The 27278-nt window shown below is 39.7% G+C and overlaps 5 protein-coding genes and 1 long non-coding RNA gene across 11 annotated transcripts in view; 3 read left to right on the top strand and 3 right to left on the bottom strand.

Moving 5' to 3' along the window:
- Nucleotides 1-1018, bottom strand: part of Exd (PBX homeobox extradenticle) — a 30884-nt gene extending 29866 nt beyond the window's left edge. For all 4 annotated transcript variants that reach the window (XM_076377050.1, XM_076377052.1, XM_076377053.1 and 1 more), the window contains exons 1-2: nucleotides 786-1018; nucleotides 107-180 (exon numbers count right to left, since the gene is read on the bottom strand). In XM_076377050.1, the coding sequence (XP_076233165.1) occupies nucleotides 107-180; nucleotides 786-1018 (307 nt within the window). The remainder of the gene's footprint in view (nucleotides 1-106; nucleotides 181-785) is intronic.
- Nucleotides 1019-2578: 1560 nt separating this feature from the next.
- LOC143178412 (uncharacterized) lies at nucleotides 2579-4775 on the top strand. 2 transcript variants are annotated; one of them, XM_076377056.1, is made up of 3 exons: nucleotides 2583-2706; nucleotides 3120-3345; nucleotides 3424-4775. In XM_076377056.1, the coding sequence occupies exon 3, from the start codon at nucleotides 3546-3548 to the stop codon at nucleotides 4515-4517; it is 972 nt and encodes a 323-aa protein (XP_076233171.1). In that variant the 5' UTR covers nucleotides 2583-2706; nucleotides 3120-3345; nucleotides 3424-3545; the 3' UTR covers nucleotides 4518-4775. The 2 variants fall into 2 exon arrangements, with proteins under 2 accessions (XP_076233170.1, XP_076233171.1); XM_076377055.1 differs by having other exon boundaries at nucleotides 2579-3345.
- A 259-nt stretch (nucleotides 4776-5034) lies between these two features.
- Surf6 (Surfeit locus protein 6) lies at nucleotides 5035-6361 on the top strand. Its single transcript, XM_076377032.1, has 4 exons — nucleotides 5035-5288; nucleotides 5388-5435; nucleotides 5506-6005; nucleotides 6089-6361. Exons 1-4 carry the CDS (start codon nucleotides 5171-5173, stop codon nucleotides 6308-6310), a joined length of 888 nt encoding a protein of 295 aa, XP_076233147.1. The 5' UTR covers nucleotides 5035-5170; the 3' UTR covers nucleotides 6311-6361.
- Nucleotides 6362-6507: 146 nt separating this feature from the next.
- On the bottom strand, nucleotides 6508-6925 carry LOC143178403 (uncharacterized). The gene is made up of 2 exons (XR_013001781.1): nucleotides 6795-6925; nucleotides 6508-6703 (listed from the first exon to the last, which is right to left on the bottom strand). It is a non-coding gene; the product is annotated as an uncharacterized LOC143178403 (long non-coding RNA).
- Nucleotides 6926-7063: 138 nt separating this feature from the next.
- On the bottom strand, nucleotides 7064-26947 carry LOC143178400 (uncharacterized). 2 transcript variants are annotated; one of them, XM_076377033.1, is made up of 6 exons: nucleotides 26817-26947; nucleotides 9860-9956; nucleotides 9152-9337; nucleotides 8257-8274; nucleotides 7477-7645; nucleotides 7064-7240 (listed from the first exon to the last, which is right to left on the bottom strand). In XM_076377033.1, exons 2-5 carry the CDS (start codon nucleotides 9942-9944, stop codon nucleotides 7500-7502), a joined length of 435 nt encoding a protein of 144 aa, XP_076233148.1. In that variant the 5' UTR covers nucleotides 9945-9956; nucleotides 26817-26947; the 3' UTR covers nucleotides 7064-7240; nucleotides 7477-7499. The 2 variants fall into 2 exon arrangements, with proteins under 2 accessions (XP_076233148.1, XP_076233149.1); XM_076377034.1 differs by lacking the exon at nucleotides 8257-8274.
- Nucleotides 10744-27278, top strand: part of Tyn (trynity) — a 109915-nt gene continuing 93380 nt past the window's right edge. The window contains exon 1 of the mRNA XM_076377027.1: nucleotides 10744-10772. The gene's annotated coding sequence lies outside the window, so the exon portion shown is untranslated. The remainder of the gene's footprint in view (nucleotides 10773-27278) is intronic.

Here is a 27278-nt window from a genome sequence, read left to right as displayed (position 1 = left end):
AAATATTGGCGTACAATTTGTGACGCACGATCACATGAGTAACGGGCAAACCACTTGGCCGTAGCCAGCCGGATTAAATAAGAAAGGAAGAGCTGATAAAACTCACCTGTTTTCTCCTTAATTTCACAGAGAACCGAAAACAGGGCTGGCTTCATTCTGTGGCAGTTCAACGTATGTTTCCTGAAAATTTAAAGAGAAAACGTAAGTTGTACGTTTCGAGCGTTCGACTGAAAATTCCTACCGCGCTTTAATGTTCCTGATAACGATATGTACCGAGAAAAAAACGTTAAGCCGCGTGCGGTTTATTTACGTGTAAGACATAACGTTTTGACAAACTCGTACGATCGTGGACCAATAACGCGAAAGATAAATGCGGCCTTATCGCGGCCATATACGACCTACGTTACAGCTTGTCATTACCGGGAACATGTAACCCATACTCGTCGCTTAACAGTTAATCGACGTTATAAAATCTTAAAAAGTATCGTAAAAAAATAATGTTTACTCTCCTCCGGAAGAAAATCGTGCCGCGAGTAATTTCGAGGCGCGCAAACATAACCTGTTCTCGTCGTTTCGTGTATGCTAATGAACTCTACGCTAAACAATGAGAAGGTCGCATCTGTGTTTAAACAACTCCAATAGAATATCGCGAAGCTTTGATAAGAAAAAATTGAGAGTAGCATAGGACCGTGGAAAAAGCCGCGCGAAAGATTCTGAGGACATCGATATATCTACAGAAGGTATTAAAAAATGGCGGCTGATCGAGTATCTGAAATGGGACCAACCTCGCTTGCGCCTCGTCCAAGCTCTGATCAGTGATATTCATAATCTGCTGGAGAATTTCACCTATGTCCTGTTTCCTCGCTTCGACGGCCTGATCTGGGCCTTGTGTCGCGGTCCCATCGACGGGCCCCATACTTCCGTATCCGGCGGTGTTTTGGGCCCCTTGAGTCTGGTTTCCTCCCATCAGACCAACACCTGATCCACCGTGTTGCAGCATTCTGCCAGTTTCATCCATCAACCGTGCACCGCAGCACTGACAATATTATCCGCCTCCGCCTCCTCTACTCGTCTCTTCTTTCCGCTTGTTCCCGTCGCAAGAGCGAATCCGTTTACAAAGCGGGACAACACTCGCGTACTAGGTTGCTACTATCGTATACCAGGTGTCGCGGAAAAAAACACGACCATGCAACAACCGTCCCGCTCTTTCGCTTGACGAAGATGACGACGACGGCTGCTACTGTACGAAGAAGAAAATGCCTTCCATACACGTGCTCTCTCTCTCTCTCTCGCTCGTGCAACACTTCATGTATGGAAGCCCCGGGCAGCAGGCGTACACTTGAAAAAATATAATCTCTCCGTAAATAACGCGTACGAAATTTTCTTCGTGGCGACCTTATGTAGACAGAAGCTCCTCGTAACAGCGCGGTACGATTGCTTTGCTTTAGAGGTTATGCCGCCGTGGCCTTTGTCTCTTACGTATCTCGTTTGGCGTTTTAACTCGCTCTCCGCTTCTCTTTCTTGGTCACTCTCTCCTTTGCTCCCCCTCTCTCGCTCTCTCTCCTGCTGTCCTATCTCTTTCCCTCTTTTTCCTCCCCTCTCGCTCTTAACCTCTGTCCCACTCTCTCGTTCACTCGTTCGCTTACTCTTTCTTTCTTTCTCTCTCTCTCACGCTCGGCCTGTCTGCCTCGCTGCCTCGCTGCCTCTGTCTTTCTTCCACTCTCTTGCTTGCTTGCTCGCTCACCCTCGTTCTTTCTCTCTGTCTCTACCTCTCTCGATGCCCTTCGTTATCCTTTTTACTTCTGTTTCCGTTTCTCCTTCGTGTCTTTCCTTCCCTGCCTCAGGAACATTCCACGCTGCGTGTCGAAATAAATCGGTTTCTAGCTCGGTATACATACACACACTATACGGGGATGATGAAAATGGTGCAGCTTCGGCAGCTTCTAACTTGACGGATTGTCGGATTTTACGTATACGCGGTTATGTCGACGGTCGGCGTCGCGCCCGGTCCGTACGCACTCTCCTTTCACTCGGTCCTTCCTCCGCTCGGCAAGGATACTTCGTCGTGGAAACTGAGGAAAATCGGCGTTCTTCGAGCCATCCGCGCACGGACGTCATACACCAACTCTCCCTCCGCCTTACAAGGCAACGCGCGGACCGACCGTTTCTGTCGCTCTTTTCACTCTTCTCGGCCGCGAGCGACTGCTACGCTCCTGATGCACGCGCGTGTACGTGCGTCCGTGTGTGCACCGTCTTCCTAGTGTGGGTGCGTGTGTGCGCCAATCGGCGGCCATTACAGCCGCCTCGACCAATCAGAATCTTCGTTTCATCTCCTTCCTTTTCCAACCGACGCGTTTCCCTCGCTCGCTCCTGCCTGTTATTGTCCCGCGTGCGCCTCCACTGTATTTACGACTCGACCTCGCCGTTCTTCCGCGATCGCAGTCCGCTTAACCTGTATCACGTACCTTTCAAATTTCTCCCGATCCTGGTCCAAATGCGTCGCAGCTGGTTATTGAGAGTACCATCGGCAGACTCGTTGAAAAGCTTGCAGATATCTGACAAAGCAAGTTGACATCCTTCACCTCGTATCACGGCAGGCGCAAACTCCGCCCATTACTTCGACTTCTTTTTTTTTCCATCACCAATCACCACAAACGATTTGTCGCGAACATTTACATCGATGTCGTACAGACTCCCGGTGAAAAGGTGATTAGAACTGAACATCTAATCGGTATCTTGTCTCACTAAATTCTGTACGGATAAAATGAGAGAACTTCGTACTTAGAAAATGTAAATTATAGCAACGATAATGCGCTGGCGCGTTGTAGGAACATGGCGTCGTGTGCGGCCATCTTGCAACGCGGGAAAATACAAACCTTCTATTACGATATTTTTTAATGCATTTAATTATTTTAATATTAGTACAATATTTCTCTTGTTTTTTTATTCGTACTGCGTAGATCTTAAATCACAGCGAAAATCATAGTTTTGATGCTTGCCTCTGTTAGAGAGAAACAATTATGATTATATATAAATTAATATTAGATTTGCTACGCAATTTTCATCCCTTCAAACAACTTTACGATTTTCATTGATCGTAATATCGTATCACTTATTAGCGATTAACACTCAAGTAGTCGAAAGCATGAGCTGAAACAGTGGAAGATCTATGATCAAGAGCAAAACCTGTCAAATGTTTCTTTAGAGTAACTTCCCCTTGCTTCATGTGGGCGCGCATGTTCGTAGTTCTCCGGGCATTTAACATTTTTAGGCTTATATTGTATATTGTGAGAAATTGTAATATATTTACGCTGTCAGCATAATATTTTAATACTTATGTACAATGTAAGTATAATATGCGAAAAATTCGTGTTGAAATTTCAAAATGTTTGAAACAACTTCCAATGTTCGTTGTGTTTACAGTGTCATAACCAATAACAGATGCTGTGATCGTAAACGTAAAATAGAATAGAATAAAGAAACTGATATCGTTTGTTACAAAACGTTTTAATTTAATTGATTTTTAAATAATACCTTATATAAGCATGAATTATGACAGATATTATGATAAAAAAGCGGATGGCGCTTATGTCTTGCACTTCCCTAACAGCAAAGGATTAAGTAAGGATGAACTTACGAATATATTTTCCGCTTTTGGTAAAGTATTGTCTGTAGATGATCGTGGACAAGCTTTTGGATTGTGCTTCATAAAATATCAACATTTGGATGATTGTAAACGTTGTCTGGATGGCCTACAAAATCATGAGTTTATTAAAATTTTGCCACATAAAAATAAAATGCAGCCTAATGTTGCTCAAAAGAAAAAAATACAAAAGGAATATGAAGGTATGAATGATCGGAATTCACCTATACTTCATTCAGATAATCAATTCTATAAGAAGAATATGAATGACATGAAAAATAAAAGATACTCATATAATAAGAGGGATAATCAGTCTGATAGTAGCGAGTCAAAGTCATTCTTTGCAAAAGATGCAAATAATTTTAATAATGATATAATGGAAAATGAGAATGGCTCTGATATTAGCTCAATTAGTTCAAAAAATATGAACCACTTTCTCAAACTTAAAATGTTGCAAAGAGTTGCATCCAGTACTTCAGTTTCATCAGGAACTGTTGAAGAACATATAACAAAAATTAAAGAAAAAACTGACCAAAATGATTTTTCATCCTTAGCTTGTATGAGTGAAAAGTTTGTAAGGAACAGAAAGCCTTCACCATTGATTTCAAAAATTGTTCCAGCACACGAAGTTATTGTTGCTAATATTCATTCCAGTTTAGGAATACATTATATATTGCATCTTTTTGAGAAACATAATCCAATATGTGCATCATTTATAATGACAATACCAAAAACAAAAATAAGATACTGCCACGTTTATTTTGAAACATCAGCAGCAACAATCGCAATTGAGAATGAATTTGATATGTACCTTCTGTGTAATAGTAATCTTATTGTCTTAAGACCTCAGAGATTAATGGAAGAGGCACTTTGATCAGAAGCGTGTTTTTTTAAAGGGGTTTATGACTTTGTAAACTTATTTTATCTTTTACTAAATTCTATTTACATTTGGATGACTTGGGTAGTATCTACTATTCATTTTCTTTCTAAAATATTTGCATGTATTAATTTTAAAATATGAATATTAACAACAATGCAATATAAATAAAAGAAAAACATTTTTATCCTAGTACTGAAATATTGCACTTGTAAAACTTTATAAGTTTTTTTGAACATAGTTTTATCTAGGTATTTCATTATTTGAAATAATTTATCTGAGCATAAATGATAAGTAACTATAGGAATTGTATTATTTTATTGAAAAGATTGTAACATAAAATATAAATTGTCTTGAAGGTACGAATTTTTCAAGATTCACCTTTCTATTTTTATCAAATTGAAAGATATTCACATAATTTTTATATTTCAAGATGTTTTTTAAATAAAAATATATTATATGAAACAAATACTTCTGTTTCCAAATTTTATTTTTTATAAGTTCGTTCTGCCTTCGGAGTTTGCGTGTCGAGCTAGAATCTCTAACCTAAATATTAAGCTCCTCGTTTTCGAGGGTGACAACGTGATCACGGTGTACTATTTCGTGACGTTACGCGTTATTGACATTCGTACACGTGAGTTACGGGAAATATGCAGTTAAAAATGTCAAAATCATTTGACCATAAACTTGTCAAACAGTTATTACAACAAGAAAATGAATTTATTTCACAAATATTTTCGAAAACACCTCTGCCTGTTTCTGATTTAGGTAAGTATAAAGTAAAATATCCTAACCTTAGCATTTGTAATGCAGACAAAGGTAAACTTTGAAATAATGTGATAATAGTTAATATTTCTCTAACTTCAGGTACACAAGGTAATATAGAAACAAGTAATACAAAAACCGTGATAAAAGGTTCGTATTTGTTGATACTCTTTTACTAAAGTTTTTTTATTTTTAAATTATATCACAATTTATGTTTTAGCAAAAGTTTTTCCAAATATAAAAGGCAAAGTAAAAAGAGCACAGACATTTGAAGAGTTACATGCTAAACTTGAGGGATTAAAGAATGTTAAAAGACTAGGATACAAGGAAAAACAGTTAAAAAAGGGTTTAAAAAACAAAATAAAAAAGGCAACAAAAAGGGAACAGCATTTAATGAAAAAGAAATTAATGAAAATAGAACAAAAAGCTGGGGTTACTCAGATCAAGAAAGAAGATGGTGAAACACCAAAAATTCCAAGACCAAAACCGGTGTTTAATTCAGAAGGAAAAATGGTTTTTAGCAAGTTTGATTTTTCTGAAATTGGAACCAAAAAAAAATTACGCAAAACTGAAAAGGATCCAAAGAAAATCTTACTTCAACTAAAGGAAAAAAAACAGAACTTGAAAGAAATGGAACAGTCAGGTGCAACAGAGAAGGTACAAGAAATTAAAGAAAAGGAAGCATGGAAGACTGTTTTAGCAAAATCAAGTGGGCAGAAGGTAAATAATAAATATTTTAAGGCACCATATAAATATATTTTATAATTTTAACAAGTTTAATGTTTCATACTGTTGTATCCTAGGTAAAAGATGATCCTGATTTGCTTAAACGATCAATAAAAAGGAAAGAACAAAAAAAGAAGTCTAGTGCTAAAAAATGGGAATCAAGATTAGAAAATGTGCAGAAGGGTCTGAGAGAAAGGCAAGAAAAACGGCAAGAAAACATTATGAAAAAGAAAAAAGAGAAAAAACTAAATAAATTGAAAAAAGCTGCTAAAAAAGGACGTATAATACCTGGATTCTAAATTAATTTGTAAACAGTTAAGGACTAAAGTTGTTTATTTTGTAAGACTAGTGCATGTATCATGCACTTTTCATAATACATAATCTGCTTAATTTGTTGTATAAAGAACAATCAATGATGCCGAGGTAAAAAGTGTGAATGTTTCAATTAAACAAGAATGAATGTATGTAAAGTTATATTCAAACAATATAGAAGAATTTATAGTAAAATATTGTTATTAGAACACAATTTTTTGAAGTAATTTTTAATGTATAAATAATAGTAATTTTTACTGTTCCACATACCCAGTGATACTCTGTGTGAAATATATTTATTGATTAGATCTGTCTGCGCGAATCTATTGCGATCTGTGTATAAATTTGAATTTTCTAGGATTGCAGTCCTGTTATTGCACCTGCAATATGATAATGCCGTATTTACATTTTGTTTTTCTTTGTACATAATATTAACAAATGCTTATTTACACTAATACATTTGTATCATACATTTATAGTAGTTCGTTAAATAATTCTTCATTGTATAAAGCAAAGTTCTTATAATGTGCCATACAGCTATGTCAGTAGAAAATTTAACTCCCATTGATTTTCATTACGTGCGCAGAACTTGTTCGTAAAGTTTCATGCTTTGTGTTACATTGTTTGAAACTTTTAAAATCAATTTATGCCATGATATTTTTTACAAGATAAACTTTGTGGCTCGAAGTCAAATGGCATAAACTTTAGATATCGATTGGTCGTAAGAAATATCCCTTGAATAATTTCAATAGATGATAGGTAAGTCGAGGACGAGAGCTTCGATGTAACCGCCCTCTTGCACTTCCTGCTAGGTATCTCCAAGTGCGGAAGATACGGCGTTAGCGTGTGTTAAAGCTGTCCACAGTGGACTGTGATCTACGGGTAATGGCACCGCCGGTTTTGATGGTCGAGGAGACCTGCAATAAATGAAGAATAATTAGTAAGAAATAATACTTGTTTTACTGTAATATTTTTCGATTACTATAGTTTATATATCTTTAGAAAAATCCTTGTATAAGTTGTTCGAACTTAACCTAATGTCGGCAATGTAGGAACACAAACATGTTTCATGAGAAACTATTTTATATCAAGTGAACCAAGAAAAGGCAGTTTTTAATTTTCTTCATAAAGAAAACGTGATTGAATTTCTTACCTTGGCGGCACCAAAGCTGGATGCTAATCTGGACTGCTCAGTTCTAATGCAGTACTTTGTTCAGGATCCGATCGTTCTTCGACCACAGTATCTAATTCCAGCGATGGAAAAGCTCTAGATCCTCGCTCACTTCGTAACGAAACTGCTCTCGCTGGGCGGTCAATTCCAGCTGCCACATAAGAAGAACGTTTTATTGCGACAAGCAAAATTGAACAGGTATTTTATTATTTTAAATTTTATAGGTTAAGGAATCCGCGCGTAAGAGATCGTATTCTAAAAATTTCTAAATGCATTCTAATGTGATCTTTAAAGTTTCTAACTGGTCATTTTAATCAGTACTATTAAATGCATCGCTAGGCTTGCAGAGCAAATGTTAAAATGAGCTGCATGCAAGCAGTTATATTATTAAATATAGTATTCATGCGTTTTCATTTAGAATTGCATTAAGATATAGCTAAACTACAATATCTGTTTCACTACTCTTTAATTTTCGTGATTGCATTACAAGTTAAATTGTGGCAATGTAATATAGTATCCGTAAAAAGATACTGATTAATGCATGATGCATTTTGAATGCAGCTAAATAAATGCACTATGGGCCTTCGGCTGACTTTTTAGCTATCGGCGAAAGTTTAATTAAACTTCGCGTTAAATATGCAATGGCAATAGCGGCGGCAAATAATTGCATATTACGTGAAAAGAATTTATGAATTTTTGAAAAAATTCTAACGTCTCTAGGGACGAAATCAAGCAACAACCAGGTTGATAAAAAGTGTTTACCTAAATCCTCTTTAGATGCTGCGCTTGACGGGATAATAAAATAATGGATATGTATTTCTATTCAAATATGTTTGATGAAGTTAGTTTATTAATACTCGAGTTACAATTTACAATGTTTATTTTATAGAATATTTGAGTAAAAAGATACCCACTAATAGTTTAATTTGCTATAGAATCTTTCGCAGTCTCGTTCATTATTTTCTCGTTACTTTGATAAAGACTAGCTATTCTTATCGGAAATCATAACACACGGTCACGACGCGCGACGTCTGGGTTTGAAATATTCTGAAATCTGTACATACATGAACTCAGATATTCAGCTCGGCATTCAATCTGGTTTAATGCTTCTTCCACTCTTCATATATGTACACATATGTATAGTTTAGGCTGTGTCTCTATATGACTGAGAACACATACGTATATGCTCCACTTACAAAAGTGTGTGCAGGGAAATATGTGCATTCAAATGTATGTACAGGTAGGAAAGCGACCACGGGAGCCATAGTAAAAGTTAAAGAGGTCGCGGTTGCAGACCTATAAATGTTCTGACCTCATTCCATGTGTGTTAGAAAATGTGTCTTTAAGAAAAAATTTCCCTTAAGGCTGTACATAGATGCACTTCGCAGCAAAATTAAAGGATCACTAATTTTAGACCAAAAAATGATCGATCTTTGAAAAATCCACAATTTTTCGGCCTAAAGTAGTGGTCCTTTAATTTTGCTGCGAAGTGTATTTTTATTACGAATATAATAACAGCAGTGCATTAGCACGTATTGTTCGTTTCACAAATTTCATTTGGTCACTCAGGAAATGAAATGATTTGCCTAATGAAATATCAGGAGCAAGGGGGATAAAGATGATTCATTACGACTTTAAATTTACCCTCGAAACTCACCTAAACGGTGAACAGGGCTAAAACGAACGAGGCTTAAGGCACCGTGATCCAGATCACAGTTTCTTCTTCTTGCTCGTTCTCTGGCGAGCTTTGCTCTTCTTCTGAGGCAACAAATGACCATAAGTGCCAATAATGGGAATCCGAGAATACAGGATACTATAGGAATGATGATACTCTCCGGAGATACTGAAATGCAAGTCAGCATTTAACTTCGTATTATGTAATACCCATAAGATTTTATAATTCTATTATTTCTAATAGTTGTAGTAGTTTCTAATGAAGTTTCATTATTCTCACTTTGGAAATGGTTTCTGAGCTTAACTTATTAAACAAACTGACTAGAATGCCAAGCGTCGTTCCTACTATATGAAACCAAGAAGTTCCAACGTTGAATAGCAGCAGTAAATCTTCAGAGGGGCGAAGATGAAAGCATCACACGTTAAAAGGAATAGTTTACATGATTCCATAGTTTAACGTAGACAGTAACTGTTACTGAAATATGTGACTTGCGAAAGTAACACATTTCCAGCTCAACATTAAATAGCATGAGTTTTTAATGCAACCTACATTTCAGTTGCTATACAGTTGCATTTATTAAATTAAAGTTTATACGAGATATACATTCGAGCTTTAACGTAATGTACGTATATGTATAGTTTGTTCATAACTCGTCATGGCTTTTCCTCGTTGAAATTGTACCTGTCTTACCTGTTGGATATACTAAAATTGTTGGTCTCTTTGACTGCGGAATAGTCGGCATCGTTGGTCGACCCGCTCTCACTTCCACCGACATCTTCCTCTCGATCTAGAATAAAATTGTTTTTTCACAAGATTTGATAGATTTATAAAAAATTATAAGAAAATAAATGAGAAACCAAAAATCCTGGGATTTTCCACGTTTCCGGGTTACATAATTTTTTATTCACCGCGTTCTACTTCTTGAGAAAGAAAAGCCAAAGCAGTCCTTTGTTCTTTTCGCGGTCCCCTTCTGTTTACCACAACTGGTAGGTGGAGAATATAACCCGAGGCAAACATACCCAATTCTAGCCTCGCGCTTTGAAACTTTCTATGCAGTAATTAGTTATCTTGAGGCTTTCGTTGCTTTCAGATTCAGCTAGTACATTTTCCCTCTACCTTGTGGCGAAATAAAACAGCTGTACCTTCACTTAAATGCAATTTCACATTAAACAATCAATCAGAGAGACTCGAAAATTTCATGTGAAACTAGTGTGTAAGTTTTTATTTTTTTTTGCAAAGTTTGTGAACCACAGAAAATGATTTTAATATATTTTTACCTTTCGTTTCAGAGAAGAAACCTTTTTAAATATACCGCGTACGCTGTTTTAGTGAAATTTTTCTCGGCCAGGTGGCGCCGCGACAGCAACAATCAAAATGGCTATTATAAGCGCGGTGTGCTTAAAGTAGACGTTAGTAATAAGCTTACTTTCTTGAAAAGTGGTTGTGTTGACAAGAATTTGGAACAGTTTTGAGGACAAAAACATGGTCGACCGAGGCAAGGACGTAGTTTTCGGGGATGAAGGGAGGGGAAGGCAGCAGGTCAGTGTACCTTTGTCACGCGTGAGTCGTTTCCAAGTCGGATCACGAAAAGCCATACCAGAGGGTAAGTGAACCAGTTTTTAACTGATTATTAATATTTATTAAAAGCATATTTGTTGTCGAATTATACTCTCGGAAAAAACAAATGCATGCTATTGCGATTTTGAATTTCTGAAAACATTGTTGGTTAGGGGTAGCCTACATATTCGACACGAACATACATACATCTATCGATAGCATGAATGTGACCTTCCGTCTGGTCGAAACGAAAACGTTATTTGCTTTAGGTCCTTGTCCCTGTGACATTCTTCTTATCAGCTCCACTAGTTCTTTCCTTTCTTTGCTCTAAGGAAAGCAATAACGCTAGGCGTGCTCGCGCGAATATCGGGTCGGGACTGAAAATGTCTGTCTGCGTGAAGACTTCTAGAATTTCCCCATTCCTGAATTCTCTTAACGGCGATATTGCGAGGAGACTTAATTTCCTTCAGGGGGAATTCTAATTCTAGTTTCTCAGATGCGAATGTACGCGCGTCTGAAAGCGAGAAGTAGATTAAATCAACCATTAGACCGGCTATCTCTTCAGAACCATCAATTCCTTTCTATTTCAGTTGTTCAAACAGGATAAAGCACCTTCGCGCTCGATAAAAGTTCATTATCCGTTTGTAGTCTCAGATATCGCTGGAACGACTTATTGCACCGCTGGAAGCTCGGGTGGAAGAAATTGCGAAAAACATAGACCCTGGACGGATTCATAATTAACGTGTCATTAACGTGTCACGTGTAATAAGTCTCTTCGAAGTAAGGCTCGTTCCGTTAAGTACACACGGGGCTTAATTCCCTAGCCAACGAGGTGGAGGTTGCTCGTTAGTCCTCGAGCCAGCTCGAAGGAGCGTCTTGTTTCCGGGTCGAGCTTGATACCGATGTTTCTACTTTCTTTTTAGTTTTCATCCACTTCTTTTGCTAGCAGTTGGCCGAATATTGCCTCTATAAATTGTCCTACATACGCGGTCTCGGTTGGAAGAGGCAGACCGAACACGAGCCCCGCGGGAGGGTAAGCTCCGATATAGAGAGACACTGTTATCGTATCTCAAAGAGGCGACTCGAAAATAGCAAACAATTTTCTGTATTCGAGGAGTTGCCCTCTCCTGCGATTACTTTATCTATTGAAGGACGAAACGATGAAAATAGCTTCGCCCCGTTTCGCCAGCGAGTCACGCGAGTGTAGCCACGTTTCGGCGACTCTTCATTCTATCCATTTTCTATTTACGGTAGTTAGGCAGGCCGCAACTAAAAATCCTTTCAACTCCCATGACTGCAGAGGAATCCCGAAACTCGTTGACCTGGGAATACGATAGATCTTGGAACCGTTCCAAGTTATACTGTTATCGATGATTTCCTTTTCCTCCGGTCAACTTTGCAATTCTCGAACAGACAGCCGTCGGCGTGTGAGATTTTCTCAGTAATGTTTTCAAAATCGAAATCATTCTCAGCATAATCCTGGATTCTGCGAAGTGTTTGCATAAAGTAGGTCGTGCAATTCTCGTGGACGAGCTGCTCCCTTTGGAGGTATTACTACGAAAAAGGTGGAATTCTATTTCGTAATCCGCAAACTTTGCCTTCCTCAATTTCGAAAGTTCCCGCTTCTCGGAGGCAACGAGCTCGAGAGTCTCGAGTTAATTCTCGCCCTAAAAACACTGAAATACGTTAGAGTTAGTAGTCAGCATATCCTCCTCGTCTTGCGGGGAAGTTGCATTTGCATTATCCTCGAATTACGTCTGCCTTATCGTCGTCGGTGCAGCCTGTCGCGGCATCGCGCCTTCGATTATTTTGCAACGCGACTCGCGGCGGTTAATTTCGCGGATTCGCGGCTCAGATAAAAGCACGAGGGTCTGCGATACGCAATTTAGATAGCGTTATCGGTATCGCCTGTATTTGACAACTCGTATCAGCCTTTGTGTATGTACAAATCTTTTACAAACTATCGAATGCGTTGGCCACAATATCGCGAACGCATTTCTCCCTATTCTACTCGAAGCTACGCTTCCACATGGAATCCCTGCGTCAACGGAGAAATCTTTTACTGACACGCTATGCGAACACCGTTCGAAACACGAAGCGTTTCTATCAGATTCCCAAACTGTACACAAGCATCTGTGTATCCAGTGGTAGTTCACGGTAACGACGTTGTTTCAGTTTTCGCTGATGCGTGGGTAAATCGTAGAGCAAACCTCGAGCAGCTCTGCCTTGTTTCTCAATCGAACGATTAGATACTGTATAGGCGACCCTAATTTTGCTACCCGGGCTTTCATTAACTAAAGCTCCTAGGATCACAGCTGCTCTTAGGATTTTGCTTCTGCCCTTGTGCCTCCCTTTACATCGGAGCAATCTTTTAATAAGTACAGCGAACGCAAAGTTCCACTTTTCATTTTGTGGAAATGTTTTGGAAACTCGTGGTGCATTAAGGGCCGTAAAGGTGTCGTGGTCGATATTCTACAAAGTGTAAAATTTTCAGAATATTTGTAACATCTTGCTGTATTCGTTTTGAAAGCTGTTTCGTCGATTATGCTTTTAGTAAAGTACCGAAATATTTATGACTATAGTTGTTGAACTGCGATCGTCCCTTCGCACACTGAAGTGCATCGATAAAGTCTTCGCCTTGGTTAGAACAACGTGTCGGCTGAAATTTAGTTAAGTCGCTTCCGTGGAAATTGGTTCAAAAACAAGATTAAGGTCGGTGAGTTTTATATGCGCTGTAAATTGAATTTTTCTAGCTGAATTATTTTGCGAAAATGAAGTTTGATCGTAACTATTCCAAATCACCTTTTTTTGTATATATTATAATTTTGCGATGCTCATCTACTTAAAATAGCGTTCGCAATAACCTAGTTACGTATTCGTATCGATCATATAATTGAAACTGTATAGATTATGCGCATCTACACAAAATTTCTCTACGCTAATATCCTTCGGCAACAATGAATTTAATTAGCGTCTGTCGATGTTGATCGAGAGGTTGCGACGCTTTAGAGCAAACTGTTGCGTGGATGAAGATTAATCGAGTTTTATCGATAGAGACGAAATTCTTAGCTAATTGGAAGTAGCATTTGTTGGACAAGATGTTCCCAACAATATACATTACCTGTAACATTAAAATGTTCGAGGAGGGGAGATTACATAGCTTAAGAATCTTACAATACGTGATGTAAAGCATGACGGGGGATTACTTAATCCAGGCCCTTGCGAACAAAGCATAGAATACGATCGATATTCGGTGTTGTGCATCACGTTACGTCGTCGTTGCGTCATAGTCGATAATTTGCTTCGCTGCCTAATTAATTAGCCACTTTTTCAATTATTGTAGAATGCCTCGGGCTGATGAAATAACTCACGATATTGAAAAATATCTTTGCAAGTATTAGTTACTCTCCGATGCGCAACTTTTTGAGAAATATCGATTCTTGGAGGAAGATGCAATACAAAATATGACACGGAGGAGTCCCTGTTCAGCCTGTTTTTCATCCCAGCATGAAATTCAGTTTTACGCTCTTACTTTCCTGGCTCTTCCATTTTACGTTTTTTCGATCCGAATAAGTATAAAGTATAAAGCATCCGCGGCATCAGTGAAACAGAACAGGACATGACTGTTTTACAACCCGAACCGGTGCGCGTTTAATGCCAGTTGTAATTCTATGTTACTGTGCAAGCTGCAGCCTTCGCTTTTTGCTTTACTCATTTGCTTTCGGCGTACCTCATTAAATTTTTCATTCACTGTGCATTTTCCATATATACGATACTTTTAATTGATTCTTTAAAGGGCTGCTACCCATATAACACCGAAAGCGAAAAATCAGTGGAAACATTAGCAAAGATAGATCACGAATTGGCTCAGGGGTTTGCAGCAGCAATTTTGATGCGTAACCGAGACGGCAATTAAAAGAGCGAGGTATCGATCCATGCTGGGAAACAAGAGCCACAGACACACCTTCGTACCGTGTACTCTACATATTCGCGTATCGAATTCTGCGAGATCATTCTTTGTTTCTGGTTCGTCAAAGCACTCGCGTCTCTACTTCTGGAATCATCGACTCGACAAGGGCATCGAGTTTGCCCTGCATACTCGCGAATACTCAGGAATGTAATCGCGATAAGCTTTCACCTCTCGTTTGATCATTAATGGTAGACTTTCATGAAGCAAACGTCGTCTCGACGCAATATTTGAAGAAATCTTCGCTATTGAGTAGTCGCCAGCGAGTTTCCTGCAAAATTTCCTGGATCTCGTGTGTTTTGGTTTCCGAGTTAGAAGCGCACTATTTTATAAAACAGAATTTTTATGATCTCTTTTTCGGACGCTGTCGCCAATTCAAAATGCAATATTGACGCATCATCGCTGCACTCTGCGCCGCATTTCCTTTGAGTAAATTCAGTGAAGCTGCTTTAATTAATACTATTGATGCGACGATTTTATACGAATTGTGAACACGTTCTCGAGCGGAAAAATATTAGATTCGCATCGTGTGATTTGGTGGGCATGAAAACGCAGGCGAACGCGTCGAGTGTTTGAATTGTTAACAAAGTTTATACTCGATGAATAATATTAGTAGTGTGTTAACGCAAATGTAATTTCCATTTTACGTACACCGTGGACGCAATTGCGCTGAAAAAACGGTTCGTGTTATTTGAGGGAAGTGGAGAATTTTCGGATTCCTTGTGATCCAAGTTTTCAAAGACAAAAGATTCCGTTCTCGCAGTTCCGTGCGAGAAGAGCAACGAGCCAAGGAATTCCTCTACCAGTTTATATCCGGTTCGCTAGAGATTTTCTCTTTGGAGTAAACTCGGAAACAAGACCTTTATTTCCCTTTTTTTATGCGTACGTCTTGTTTCTTTGAACTGACGGTGCTCGAAGTAGAAGTGAAACCATACGAAATTGGTTCGATCGTGGAAGCAAAGGTTTCCCTCGTGGCATTTGAAATATTAAGGGCTGGAAGGGCGTGATACACGTGATAATGAGTTGAGATATTAGGTGGGGTAACGCTTCCATCGTCAAAGGGCGCGCCGACACGAAATTTTATCGACAACTCTGCTTGTGCTCGATATTTTAGTTTGCCAGCTGAAATCCACCCTTCGTGACATTCTTTCTCGATTAAACCGCTGCCATTCACGCGTTGACATCTTTAATAGATGTTATCGTTCCTCGAGAGACGTTCAATACGTGTCGGCTTTTCTGGACCAATGGTCTTTTTTTTTTATCGTTTCTCGTCGACGAGAAAATGATGCGCGTTGTAAGCGTAAAATAGAAATTCACGAGGGGAGATTTTTATAGCAATATTTTCGCAGAGGAACTTGTTTCGGTTGACGCACATATGCCACGTTGAACCTGACTTGAACGGCGCGCGATGCAGGATGTCTATTCCGGATTCCATTACGTCAATCTATGTCCATAAATCAGACACGGCTGCCCCGTAGACGTAATTCGAGGCTAGACATCGTCCACATGGGCCTGTAGCAGGAATTTCAGAATGCCAAGTTAGACCTAATTACAAAATGGATCTTTGTAGTACCTTAGCCCAAGTCCATGGCCCATTTATAAATTTGCTCATCTGCTGGAACGCTGTCTGATCTAGATTCGCCAACTCCACTAGCAGAGACTAAACTCCAATTCACCATTAAATTTGCGAGTTTAACAGGATCACCTTGGGTCTTGTTCCGGATTCTGGTTCAGTCACCGTGAATCTACTCGCGACTACTGTTGCTACGTATTACGCCCTTGAGAATTGTAATATCAACGCTAAGGACGCCAGTGTTATCGCTGCGTTGCAATTGTCGTAGCTAAGACGGTTGCATTTTCCTTCACTGACGTTGTGCTCTAATCGATTTATCGTATGTTCTATTTCTCGACCTTCTTTTTAGTTTCCCAGTGGAAAATATCAGTGACTCTGGTTGAAATCGTTGTCCAATCTGTCGTCGTTAAAGTACAGTTCAGAATGAGTGTTCCACTCTTAATCGTCTCCTTTTCGAAAGTCAACACGGTGCTCGTTAATAATGCATAACATCATCTAGATAATCCAACATGAATCGAAGCTTTCTCGGGAAGAAGGTTTCTGTTGATTTATGAGATACTGTAACAGTCCTCGAGCATACTCCAATTTTACCTAGGATAACTGAATGGATCGTGTAATCATATTGGCGAGAGTAAACTTTATCGTTGAATTGTGGTCTATAGGATGATTGGTATAGTTTGGTATTGGGTAATAAAATTGCATTTCGCTGGTGTAAAAGCCCAGTCACTGCGAATTCGAGCACAACAGGCGAACGATTTGTGAAAAATACCATAGCTATTATTTTGCTGCAATGCTTTGCGAGTGACTGGTTGTAACTCCGGAAAAATGATTCTCGGTGGGACGAGTACACGCAAACCAGATAATATTTTGACTGCTTTCTAGTTGATATATGCATGCAGATGCCTCGCTATGAAAGCTGGGCGCATGTACCTATGTATAATATCTTCATCGCTGCATTGTATTAAACAGACGGTGGATGTATATCATCGTTGCATGCGTACAACGTATCACTAGCGTAATTTTTCGTAGACTATACAGCCTCGAAACATTCGTCTGATCATTAAGATGTTAATGGGTTTAATAGTCGATTCATTAAACTTGCACGCTTTCGTGATCTTCAGTACATCCCCTTAGATTTAACGAGATTAGGTTTATCCAGCTTTACGATCGATTAACTGAATTTTGCCATTAGTAATGATCTGGATAAATAGCCTGATATTTGATCAGAAAATGTTATAAATTCTGTACGTCTCTAGCTTCCAATTCGGCTGATATTAACGTTTCATTGCTGTAACATTCTATTTACAGTTACCTATCCAGGGAGCTGACCAATGCATAGATAATTATCCTACATTAGCGTTGGATCGATTGGCGATTCGAAAACGTCGTGATTAAACTGCATTCGATTTGCAATTTCGCTTTAAAGGGGAATACCTTCTAGAGAAACTATATGGAGGATTACGATTCGATTCTACTAAAGTAGAGCTGTATATTTTCATGTTTATGATCGTCCTGTAATAAATTTTTGACCGCGAGCTAAAATTTTATCGTTTCTTCATAAATTTTTACTGCAACATATTATGTTCTTTCGGTATTAGTGAGACGTCGCGCCAGCTCAAATCGACGACGCTTGCAGTTCTTACCTGCCCCTGCTGTGCTTGAACACATATTTTCCCTTAAAGCGTAATTGCCGTGTTCATCTTTCTTTCTGTTACAATTTATGGAACACAGCTAAATATTGCCCGTCCAATTACCGTGTAATCCTCATTTTTAATGATCTCTAAGACTACTGTCAAATCTGCATTTTCTAAAGGTGAATGTAAAGGCATTGTTGGGTTGTCATGCTTGGGTACATGAGTTTGTGTGCATCGGTCGATGAAAACTGAGACGAAACGCTCGCAGCTTATATTTTGGAGATTTGCGTCCTGAATATCGGGTGGATTGTTCTCATCCGGAAGCCACGACTGTAGTATTCCTTCCAGCTTGAGCTCAAAATTAAGTTTCTCGAACAAACATCATTAGGAAAGAATATATTTAAATGTCATGAATAGGTTTCTGACCCTTTGAAATCGATTCAATACAAAAATTGTCGACATTTGAGCTGATGTAACTTTGCGAAAAAAATCATATGATTGTGAGCCTGGTCTCATTTTAAAGGGTAAAGCCTCTACTTTTACATTTTTAAGTTAAACTTGTCCAAACAAAATTTTCCGCTCCGCGACCCGTCGAGAAAGAGAAGGCGGTTTTTCCCAAAATGTTTTTTAACTTCATACGACTCTCAGGCGCCTGATAAATTTTTTTTACAACTTCTCTGGGGAGAATATGAGAGCTGAAACCCTCCCGAGTCGAACGAGATCTTGGTGAGCGTTCTGCGATTTTTTTTCGCCGAGATATGGTGCTTAGAATGAAAAGTGAGCCTCCAGCCCTGGAATTGCACAGTGTTCCAGAGCCCGAAAAAGTAGTCAATCTTTGAGGTGCTGTAACACCGTCAAAAAAAATCGCAGAGCGATCAGCCTGGTCTCATTCCAAAGAGCAAAGCCTCTACTTTGACGTCCCTGAGTTGAACTTGCTCGAAAAAAATTCTTGACTTTAGGACCCGCCGAGAGAGACAGGGTGGTTTTTCTCTGAAAGTTTTCCAACTTCAATCGTCTGTCAAGAACATGATAAATTTTTTTCACGATCTTTTTGGGGAGGAGAGTAAAATCTGAACCCTCCCCTTTCGAACGAGACCTTGGCGAGCGCTCTGCAATTTTTTTTCGCCGAGATATCGCGGTCTGAATGGAAAGTGAGCCTCTAGCTTCAGAATCACCCAGTGTTCCAGAACCCGAAAAAGTAATCAATCTTTGAGCTGCTGTCGCTCTGTCAAAAAAAATCGGAGAGAGCTCAGCCTGGTCTCATTCTAAAGGGTAAAGCCTCTGCTTTAACACCCCTGAATCGAACTTGTTCGAAAAAAATTCTCCACCCGATGACACGCCTAGAGGGAGGGGGTGGTTTTTGCCTAAATGTTTTCCAACTTCAGACGACTCTCAGGGTCTTGAGGAATTTTTTATCTTACTTGTAATGAGGGGACATTGAAAATGGAACTCTTCCCTGTTGAATGAGACCTTAGCGAGTGTTCTGCAATTATTTTTTGCCGAGTGATCAAAGTCTGAATGATGAGTGTGTCGTTATGGCTATCGTTAGCGTAGGTGATTGAATCTTCTTCGTATTTACACATGAGTATTCAGTCCCATAAGCATTGCGAAACTTCGTTGGGTAAATTATATGGCTCACTGAACAATAGTAGCTATGCGAATGATACTCCTAACCGAATCGGGAACAATGCTCGATCAGTTCTTGCTACGAATACTTGTGGAAAGTTAATTCCAGTTCATCTCTAGGTCGTAACGATAAATTTACCAACAGCAATTCCAACCTGTTTGTCCTGGTCGCAAGAGAGTTCAGAGTTTCGCTTTTGCTGGTACGCATACTTTTCCTCCAGGAATGATTTCCAATGCATTCCCAAACGAGAAACATCTGTCCACATAAGTAGGTACAAAGTTAGCTCGAGAAAGTAGGATTTCATAAAAATTTCTTCAAAGTGTCCTGGGAAATGGACCAACGTTGCGAGAAAGTGGGGAAACTAAAAGTTTGAGGGTGCTTAGGATAATGGAGAGGTCTCGTGGTTTGAATTTGGAAATACTTTTGCCGCAATGGAAATGGCAGAATGATATCTCTTCATTTTCACTTATCTTCGGAGTATAATTTACATGAAACGAGTGAATTTCCTACTAGGCTGCGACAATATTTGAGTGACCCATTTCAAGATTTTAGAGTTACTTAAATCGCCTATTCGATTCTGCTGAATGATTACTCCGTACATTAAATATTAACTTAATGGATAATACAGTATCAATGTTCTTCAAATTTATTCCATCATTAACTTAGTTTCTCTTTCAATTCCACATAATTTTGCACCAATTATGTATTTGCTGCGTATGTGGTGGATCTGTTTATTCAAAATTATGCATTTCCTGTAATGTGAATTAATCGAGTAAGTCCGCTTGGCGTCAATTAAATTGATTACCGTTAAAGTTAGTATCTCGCACGTTCATATTAAATTTCAATGGTTTCGATGTTGAACGCGTCAGTGGATTTGTCAATTACTGCTTCGTTATTGAAACTGTGCAGAATTAATAGTAAACTATGTGTCTATTTCTGCCAATGCGTAGTCTAAAGAGAAATCTAATTTTCCGTGAATTCCTAGGCATTATAATTTACTGAGGAAGTTACTACGAAACTTTCTAAGACAACAACATTCGTTGCCCTGGTATCAGAAGTTTCCAAAGAGTGTCTAGCTTTGTCTGACAGAATAAAAGATTGTCTCTACCATTAAAGTTGTGTCGTTTGTTATGGCTCGTTAGCTGTAACAAGTAGTGACGTAAATATCATTTATTTAACAATAAGTTCTTCCTATCGTTGATTACAGTAACGAAACTTCAGGTGATTCAATATCCTCGAGCTAACGTGTACCGAAGTTGGTGAACGAATAAAAAGTTCCACTATCATTTTCTGCTTTTCACTGTTATTTTATCTGACAAAGCTTTCCCTTTCGCTCGCCTTGACAATTGCTCTTCAGATTCAACATTTTCCACGGCCGAAATTCAGCTGAAGTGGTAGGAATTTACGAAATCCTGATGATTGCAATATACGTTGAAATCGACCCAATATTGCTTACATTCGGGACTGGTTTTTATTAAAGGAATGCAATGAATGCAATTGGAACGTGAATGAAACGACGATCGATAGTGCCCCCAAATTTAGCCGAATAGAAGTTCTGCCCGATAAGAGCATAGCACCTTGCCTCGTTAATACGCTCCTGATTCGTTGGAATACATTCAAACGGGCACGGAAACTGGGTTAACGAGTGCATCGTACCTGAAAAAAGAATGGATTATATTCAGGCGTGCCGTTTAAACTCTCGTTCGACAGGTTAAAACATTGAACGTCATCAAGCTGGTATTTCCGATTCAATTTAAATGCAGGCTCATATTTATTCCTCGTGAATAATAGGGTACTTAGCGGATATACTTCCTAATAAGAATATGATTACTGAAAAGGACCTAGCGAGGAAATATATCACGATCTCTTCAGCCTCGGATGCACTGATTCGATTGAACGATATGTCAAAAGTATCTTCGTTGAACTTGTGGACCAGGTTCAGATCAGAGAACATATGGAGTTCACAGAGAGTTTAGACTGTAGTTGACGTCAGAGAAGAGAGTTTTCGATCGGAAAAGCTTCGACGTAAACCTTTGAATAGGTGCGAAGAAATCCCAGGAACGCGGAATAAAGAGAACGTTGAATCGAACAATGAATCATGGATATTCGCTCGAATAAATTTATTGGCCTCTATCTTCTTGTGTCTGCGATCTTTCACTTGCAAATATCCGCTCTACATATACCAATGAATTAGAGAGTCTGCAATGGGATGAGGGAACGAGCTCGGCTTTGGCCGGTGTTCAATTAAAGTTCAATTCATTCTCTTTCATTTTTGGTACATTAAAAACCGATAATAATTTCAGAAGGAATATTGCCGAGCTTTCCGTCGTATCGTTGCCTCTGAAATTTTCCCTCGAAACGTTAGATGTTATATTTGGACACGCGTAGCTGGTACGAGCCTGGAGCGTGTTAATTAATTGGTATCCGCGGAAGAGGCGGATGTAGAGGGGATTAGGCAGAGTTAAATCAGAGCGCGAGGTACATTATAAAGAAGACAGATGGTTCCATTTCCTTCTCTCGTTTTTTACTCGCCAACTTTTCCGTTTCTCCTCTATTCGCACTCAGAAAGCTTCCTCTACACCTTCGGAAAAATTACCCGTTTAATTTTACCCCCGAGTTGTCACAACTTTTCACAATTTTTCTTCGATTTTCTGGTTGGAACTTTTTCATCGACGTTATACACCTACCACCATCGATCACGCGGACTGAAACACCGCCGCGAATATTGAGCCTCTATCGCGTGGAAGATCTGATGTCAGCATTGCTAGAACATTACAAGGTGGTCGCGGCCAATTCATTTCCGCGTGTCCAGTTACCATGGAAAAAGGAAATCAAACCGGACGTAGACGCGAGCGATACAGCTGGAGAATACAAAAACCAACGGGACGAATAGGCACAGTCTGAACGCTGTTCGGTTTCATTTATCTGCTTGTTCTGCCGCAGCCCCTTTTCGCTTGTCCCTCTTTTCCTCTCAGAAATGCCTAGCTGGCTTCTGTTATATCGTACTTGATCATCGAACCACGTTTCACGACTTCCGTTTCGCCCTACTCCCCTTCCTCCCTCTACTCTTCTTTCAATAACTGTGTCTATTAGATTTTCCCAAGTTCTAAGTCACACTGATCGTATACACCCTTTTATTGGCGACAGACAGCCTGTATCGATGCACGCGTTTCGTTTGAATAGTCACTACTATTGCTGATTAGAATTTATCTCGCCGTTGCTGGCATAATTTTAAGGAATGCTGTAATATGCAATGTAGAATAGGGATTCATATCTTTTAATATGATTATTTTAATTTGTACCTCGCGCTGAATGTTTCCTCAGTGTCCTCTGTTGACGCTTAATACCCACTGGTCTAATGTACCATTTGAAGAGCTGCTTCGCTCTTGGCAATTTTCGCAATTATAAGCGTTAGCAGTACCGCTTGCGTCATAAACTTGAAGTTGAAAAGGGAAGCTAGTAGAAATAGAACACCGTCACTGCAGCCTCGTTAGTCCCTCTCGTGATGGTCGAAATAGGGGTTGAAAGCGCTCTTCGAAAAAGCGGCTGACAGCTCCTATTCCCTTTTCAGCTTCTTCGTTGTCTTCCCTTCGCTCAGTCATATCGCCAAGAGTAGGTATCTACTCAATTCTGTCGTTCTCAGATTTGCGACTCTCTTTTATCTTCTAGACCTTCAGAATGCCTCCGTTTCTTGCTTTATAAAACGTTTTCGATAGTCTCAGAGGGGCGCCTTTCTTTTTCGCATCTGTTCCCGTCTTTACTGTACCTAATGGCTGAAGACAGGAGCGTTAGACAAGGGTTCGTGGCAGAAGAACATTCGTTTATCCTGCATCTACATAGAACAGACGAATTGGTTTCTGTGCGCTCCTTACCTCTCGCAACGATGACGTTGGTTACGTTCGCGTCGCGAGACCAGAATTAATTAAAATTTATTCCGATTGAATCTGTAGTCGAGTTCATTTCCGACTGCGCTACCTCGGCGTAGGTAACGCCAGACAACAGGAAGAAATGGAGACGTTTCAATTCCGGCCACTGCTCTTATGCACTTCATTTAAATTTGAAATCTGACAAGAGAACCCTCTAGAGTAGATGTACGAGAACTTTTGGGCTGTTGACCGTTGTTATACGTATCACGTACGAAGTTGCTCGTTTGAAGATGACCTGAAATTCTGGTATGCCATCGCCTGGATGACTATGACATTCCTGTCGAAGGTTTCCCTCTGACGGCGAGAATGTCGTTCTCTTGTTATGAAATATTTAAGTAAGCGGACGAATTCTTTGCTCCAGATAACACAATGGATCCTGTTGGATTACTTCCGCCTAGAATATCCACGTTTCCTCGTGCATGTTTTATCCACTACTTTTCCTCTCGTATCTTTAGGGTAATGGCAGGGTTCGAGGGATGCATTAGTACATTGCAGAGGGGAGAAAAGCATAATCGCCATTAAGATTCATTTCTCGATAGCCAGATCGAATAACAGTTTAGTTCTTCCTTGTTATTAGGGCCTTTTATCGCGTATTTGACTTTTTCAATTCCCTTCGAGGTCCCTAAGTAGGTGGCTCAATGGGAATATTCGCGCGACCCCTAATCTGAAGCTTTCCCTTCTAGTCCGCTCCACGCTCTATCAAATCAGAGATCCTGCCGCGGGCAGAGTGGCAGAAATGCCGATGGTATCTGCCACTCGTGGTTTTAACTCGCCTAATAAATCGTGGAATTAGGAACGTAAAAGTTGTGATGCGTTCGAGGGTGGTCCAGCATTCTAGAACGGATCGAAGCGAGTCGCACATGTTTCACGTCTCCGTGTCTCCGCCTCTAATGCCCAAAATAGGAACAGTGCTTAACTTATTTGTCACGTGGCCCTTGTACATGCTCCTGATATTGCTGTTTCGATGTACCTTCGATAAAGAGCAAGATTGACCCAGATACGGGAGTCGTTAAGAAGTATACTTGTTCCCCTTTAATTAAAAAATAAATTTCAACATTTTCTGAATAACATTTTTGCGTGGCAAATGCAATCTGGGTGTCGTGACGCGGAAATAATTTAGAATTTTTTTAAAAAAGAAAGACCTCTCGTAAAAGAAGATGGTAATGACCAGTAAACGCGGGCATGGTGGAAATTCTTGGCCCGTCGTTTTGGGAGTTTTCTCTCGCTGATTACAATTTCCAGCGATTATGATTCCAACAAATCGAGCAGAAATTAACATGACTGGACGCAAAGTGGTAGAGAAAAATTGGATAAAATTACGTTGCTAGGTGGGTGGAGAAGTTCATAATGAATTTGATAAGGTACCGCCGTCAGTTATGCCGTCAAGTATAATTTTGCGTGAAGGAAACGCAAAGCGGTAGGAAGGGAAATTGATGTCCTCTGTTTCATGCATTGTCGAGGTGGAAGGTTGTTTACGATTGCAACGATGCAGTATAGTACGCAACGTAATACATAAAACAAGTGAAGGTGAGAAGTCGTAGAAACGAAATGGAAATCAGAATTCGCAGAGAAGTGAACGAAGGGTATCCTTAATTAAAAGTTGATTAAAAAAAGTAATATTCAAATCTGAGAATTAATTTTTGATAATAAAAACAATGAAATACGCCTGGCTCTATTTCGCGGCTTTATTACCAAGAGTTTCCAAGGTCTCCTGTTTTTCCTTCGCCTCTAAATGGAATTTATGTAGGCCCATCTCGTTGGCATGTTGCTTTTGCTGAACTGTTTCTTGTGTAGCGCTGGAAGGTGATACGCGAGAAGGGTTTGCTCGATACAGGAGAGAACTGTGGGGAAATTCAGGCCACGATCGGGTAACTTTTCTTTTCGTTGAACAGAGACGACGCTCTGGTGTGAGGAGGGCCTCGTGAATCTAAGATTCGAGTTTCGCGTCTCGTTAACCTCGTGACCTCGCTGCGATCAATTCTAGCTGCAATTTCACTCAAATCCTATTCGAGTCCGTAGCCGTGAAACCATTTCGAAACTCGACGGTGGGTATGGAATTATACACGTGGCTACCTTGAGAAAACCCCATACTCGACAAAAACCGATATAATTATTTTATTAGTTAACGCTGAGTGCCACAAAGTTGAACGCCTGTTCGTATCTTCCGATTATGTACTCGAGAGAATGCACGATTAGATTAGCCACAATGTAAATTGGGATTGCTCCTGCGGTCAGCTTGAACAATAATATTCAAACTGCTCTCTTCGCTGCGTACATATCGATTTTCCACGGCTGGAAACTACAGGAGCAGTCAAATACGAGATAATTGAATCGAAGCAACCGCGAAGAGTACGATAAATCCGACGATCAATACAGTTTTCCACGGATACGTTGCACCGAGAGCATCGATCGAGGTAGCTGAATAGATCACGCGTTTCCTACTGTTCCTGTACCATTGAATTTGTCGTGTTTCTTTTAATTTTGGACGCGTACGCAAATGGTACTCGTGGATCTCGACAAGTGTGGGGCACATCTGAATGAGCAGCCTGGTCGATCCGCGGGAACTAAAAGAAGCCAACAGGGATATGCATGCATTTTAAAGCGTCGAAACGCGATACACTTCTTTCGCTGTGGCATGAAATTAAACCGACATCAGGTACGCGATGTCGTTCCAGTCGGAAATTTAATCTCACCAGAACTGTGTCGGCTTTGGATTACTAGCTTTTATTTACTGGTTAACTGGCTGACAAAGCAGTGAAAATCTGGCTTTTGGATCGATGTCGAAAGCTCCATCAAACGATAGCGCATCCCGTGGGATCGACAATCGATGTGGTGACTAATCGCAACTCTTTGTGACGTTGATAAATGCAGGAATGAGATTATTCCAGTATTTTGTCCCGAAAATGCATGCTCTCACGTTGTATCATTGTATCGTTTCAGGTTATCAAAGCGAGGTGTACGAAGGACGCAAAAATAACAGATCATCGATGGCACATGTCAAAAAGGATGAAACTTCTTAGGAAACAGGCCAATACAGGTATTTCAATTGGTGTATATTATTAGTAGTATATCGGATATATACAGTACGGAACAAAGCGTGCTGGCCCACTGAACAGTGTCATGAATTACCAATGAAATTGACTATCGATACTCGATATGTCACTATATGAAAAGCCTCGACTAGAGATCCGTACGGTTAGCAGAATTTCAACAAAGAAAATGGATAGGGAAAAATGAAAAATGGTGACACGTGCATAGCAGCTTGATTGCAAAGAGTGCAAATTAATCGTTAGGAAAAGAAGTTTCATTAAATATTGAAATAACGAAGGAAGACAATACATGAGTATTTCTTCCGTGTTTTACCTGGCAAGCGATTTATGCGGTGCAAATTCGCCAAAATCCACACGTTGAGTATGTTTTCACGAAACTAAATCTCTGAATGTTCATCGTTTCTTTGATTATTTTCTATCGATCTTCTTCCACCAATCCGATTAGTAGTTCTGCGCGTAGGGAGACTTGAGGAATGCACCGCGCGAAATTTTGAGCAAAGATGTTCAAAAAAGTTCACGAAATTGGACAGTCTCGGTACACAAAATATATACCTCCACTTATCTATTTAATAATGGCAGAACTTTTTTATTGAATCACGTTTTGGGTTAATTAACGATTAAAGATTATGTTTGATGTTTGATCAATCTGTTACTGTTCGTCTTTGACTCAATCGATTTCACGTCGTCGAAAGATCGAACGGCGAACATTGATTTCTCGTTGGCAGCGTTGCTAGGTACGACGTCGATGTATTTCAGGAAGTTCGTCGATGACAGC

This window comes from Calliopsis andreniformis, chromosome 4 (genome assembly GCF_051401765.1).
Source record: "Calliopsis andreniformis isolate RMS-2024a chromosome 4, iyCalAndr_principal, whole genome shotgun sequence".
Taxonomy (NCBI): domain Eukaryota; kingdom Metazoa; phylum Arthropoda; class Insecta; order Hymenoptera; family Andrenidae; genus Calliopsis; species Calliopsis andreniformis.
The sequence above is the reverse complement of the archived record's forward strand: the minus strand, read 5'-3'. Positions and strand labels throughout refer to the sequence as shown.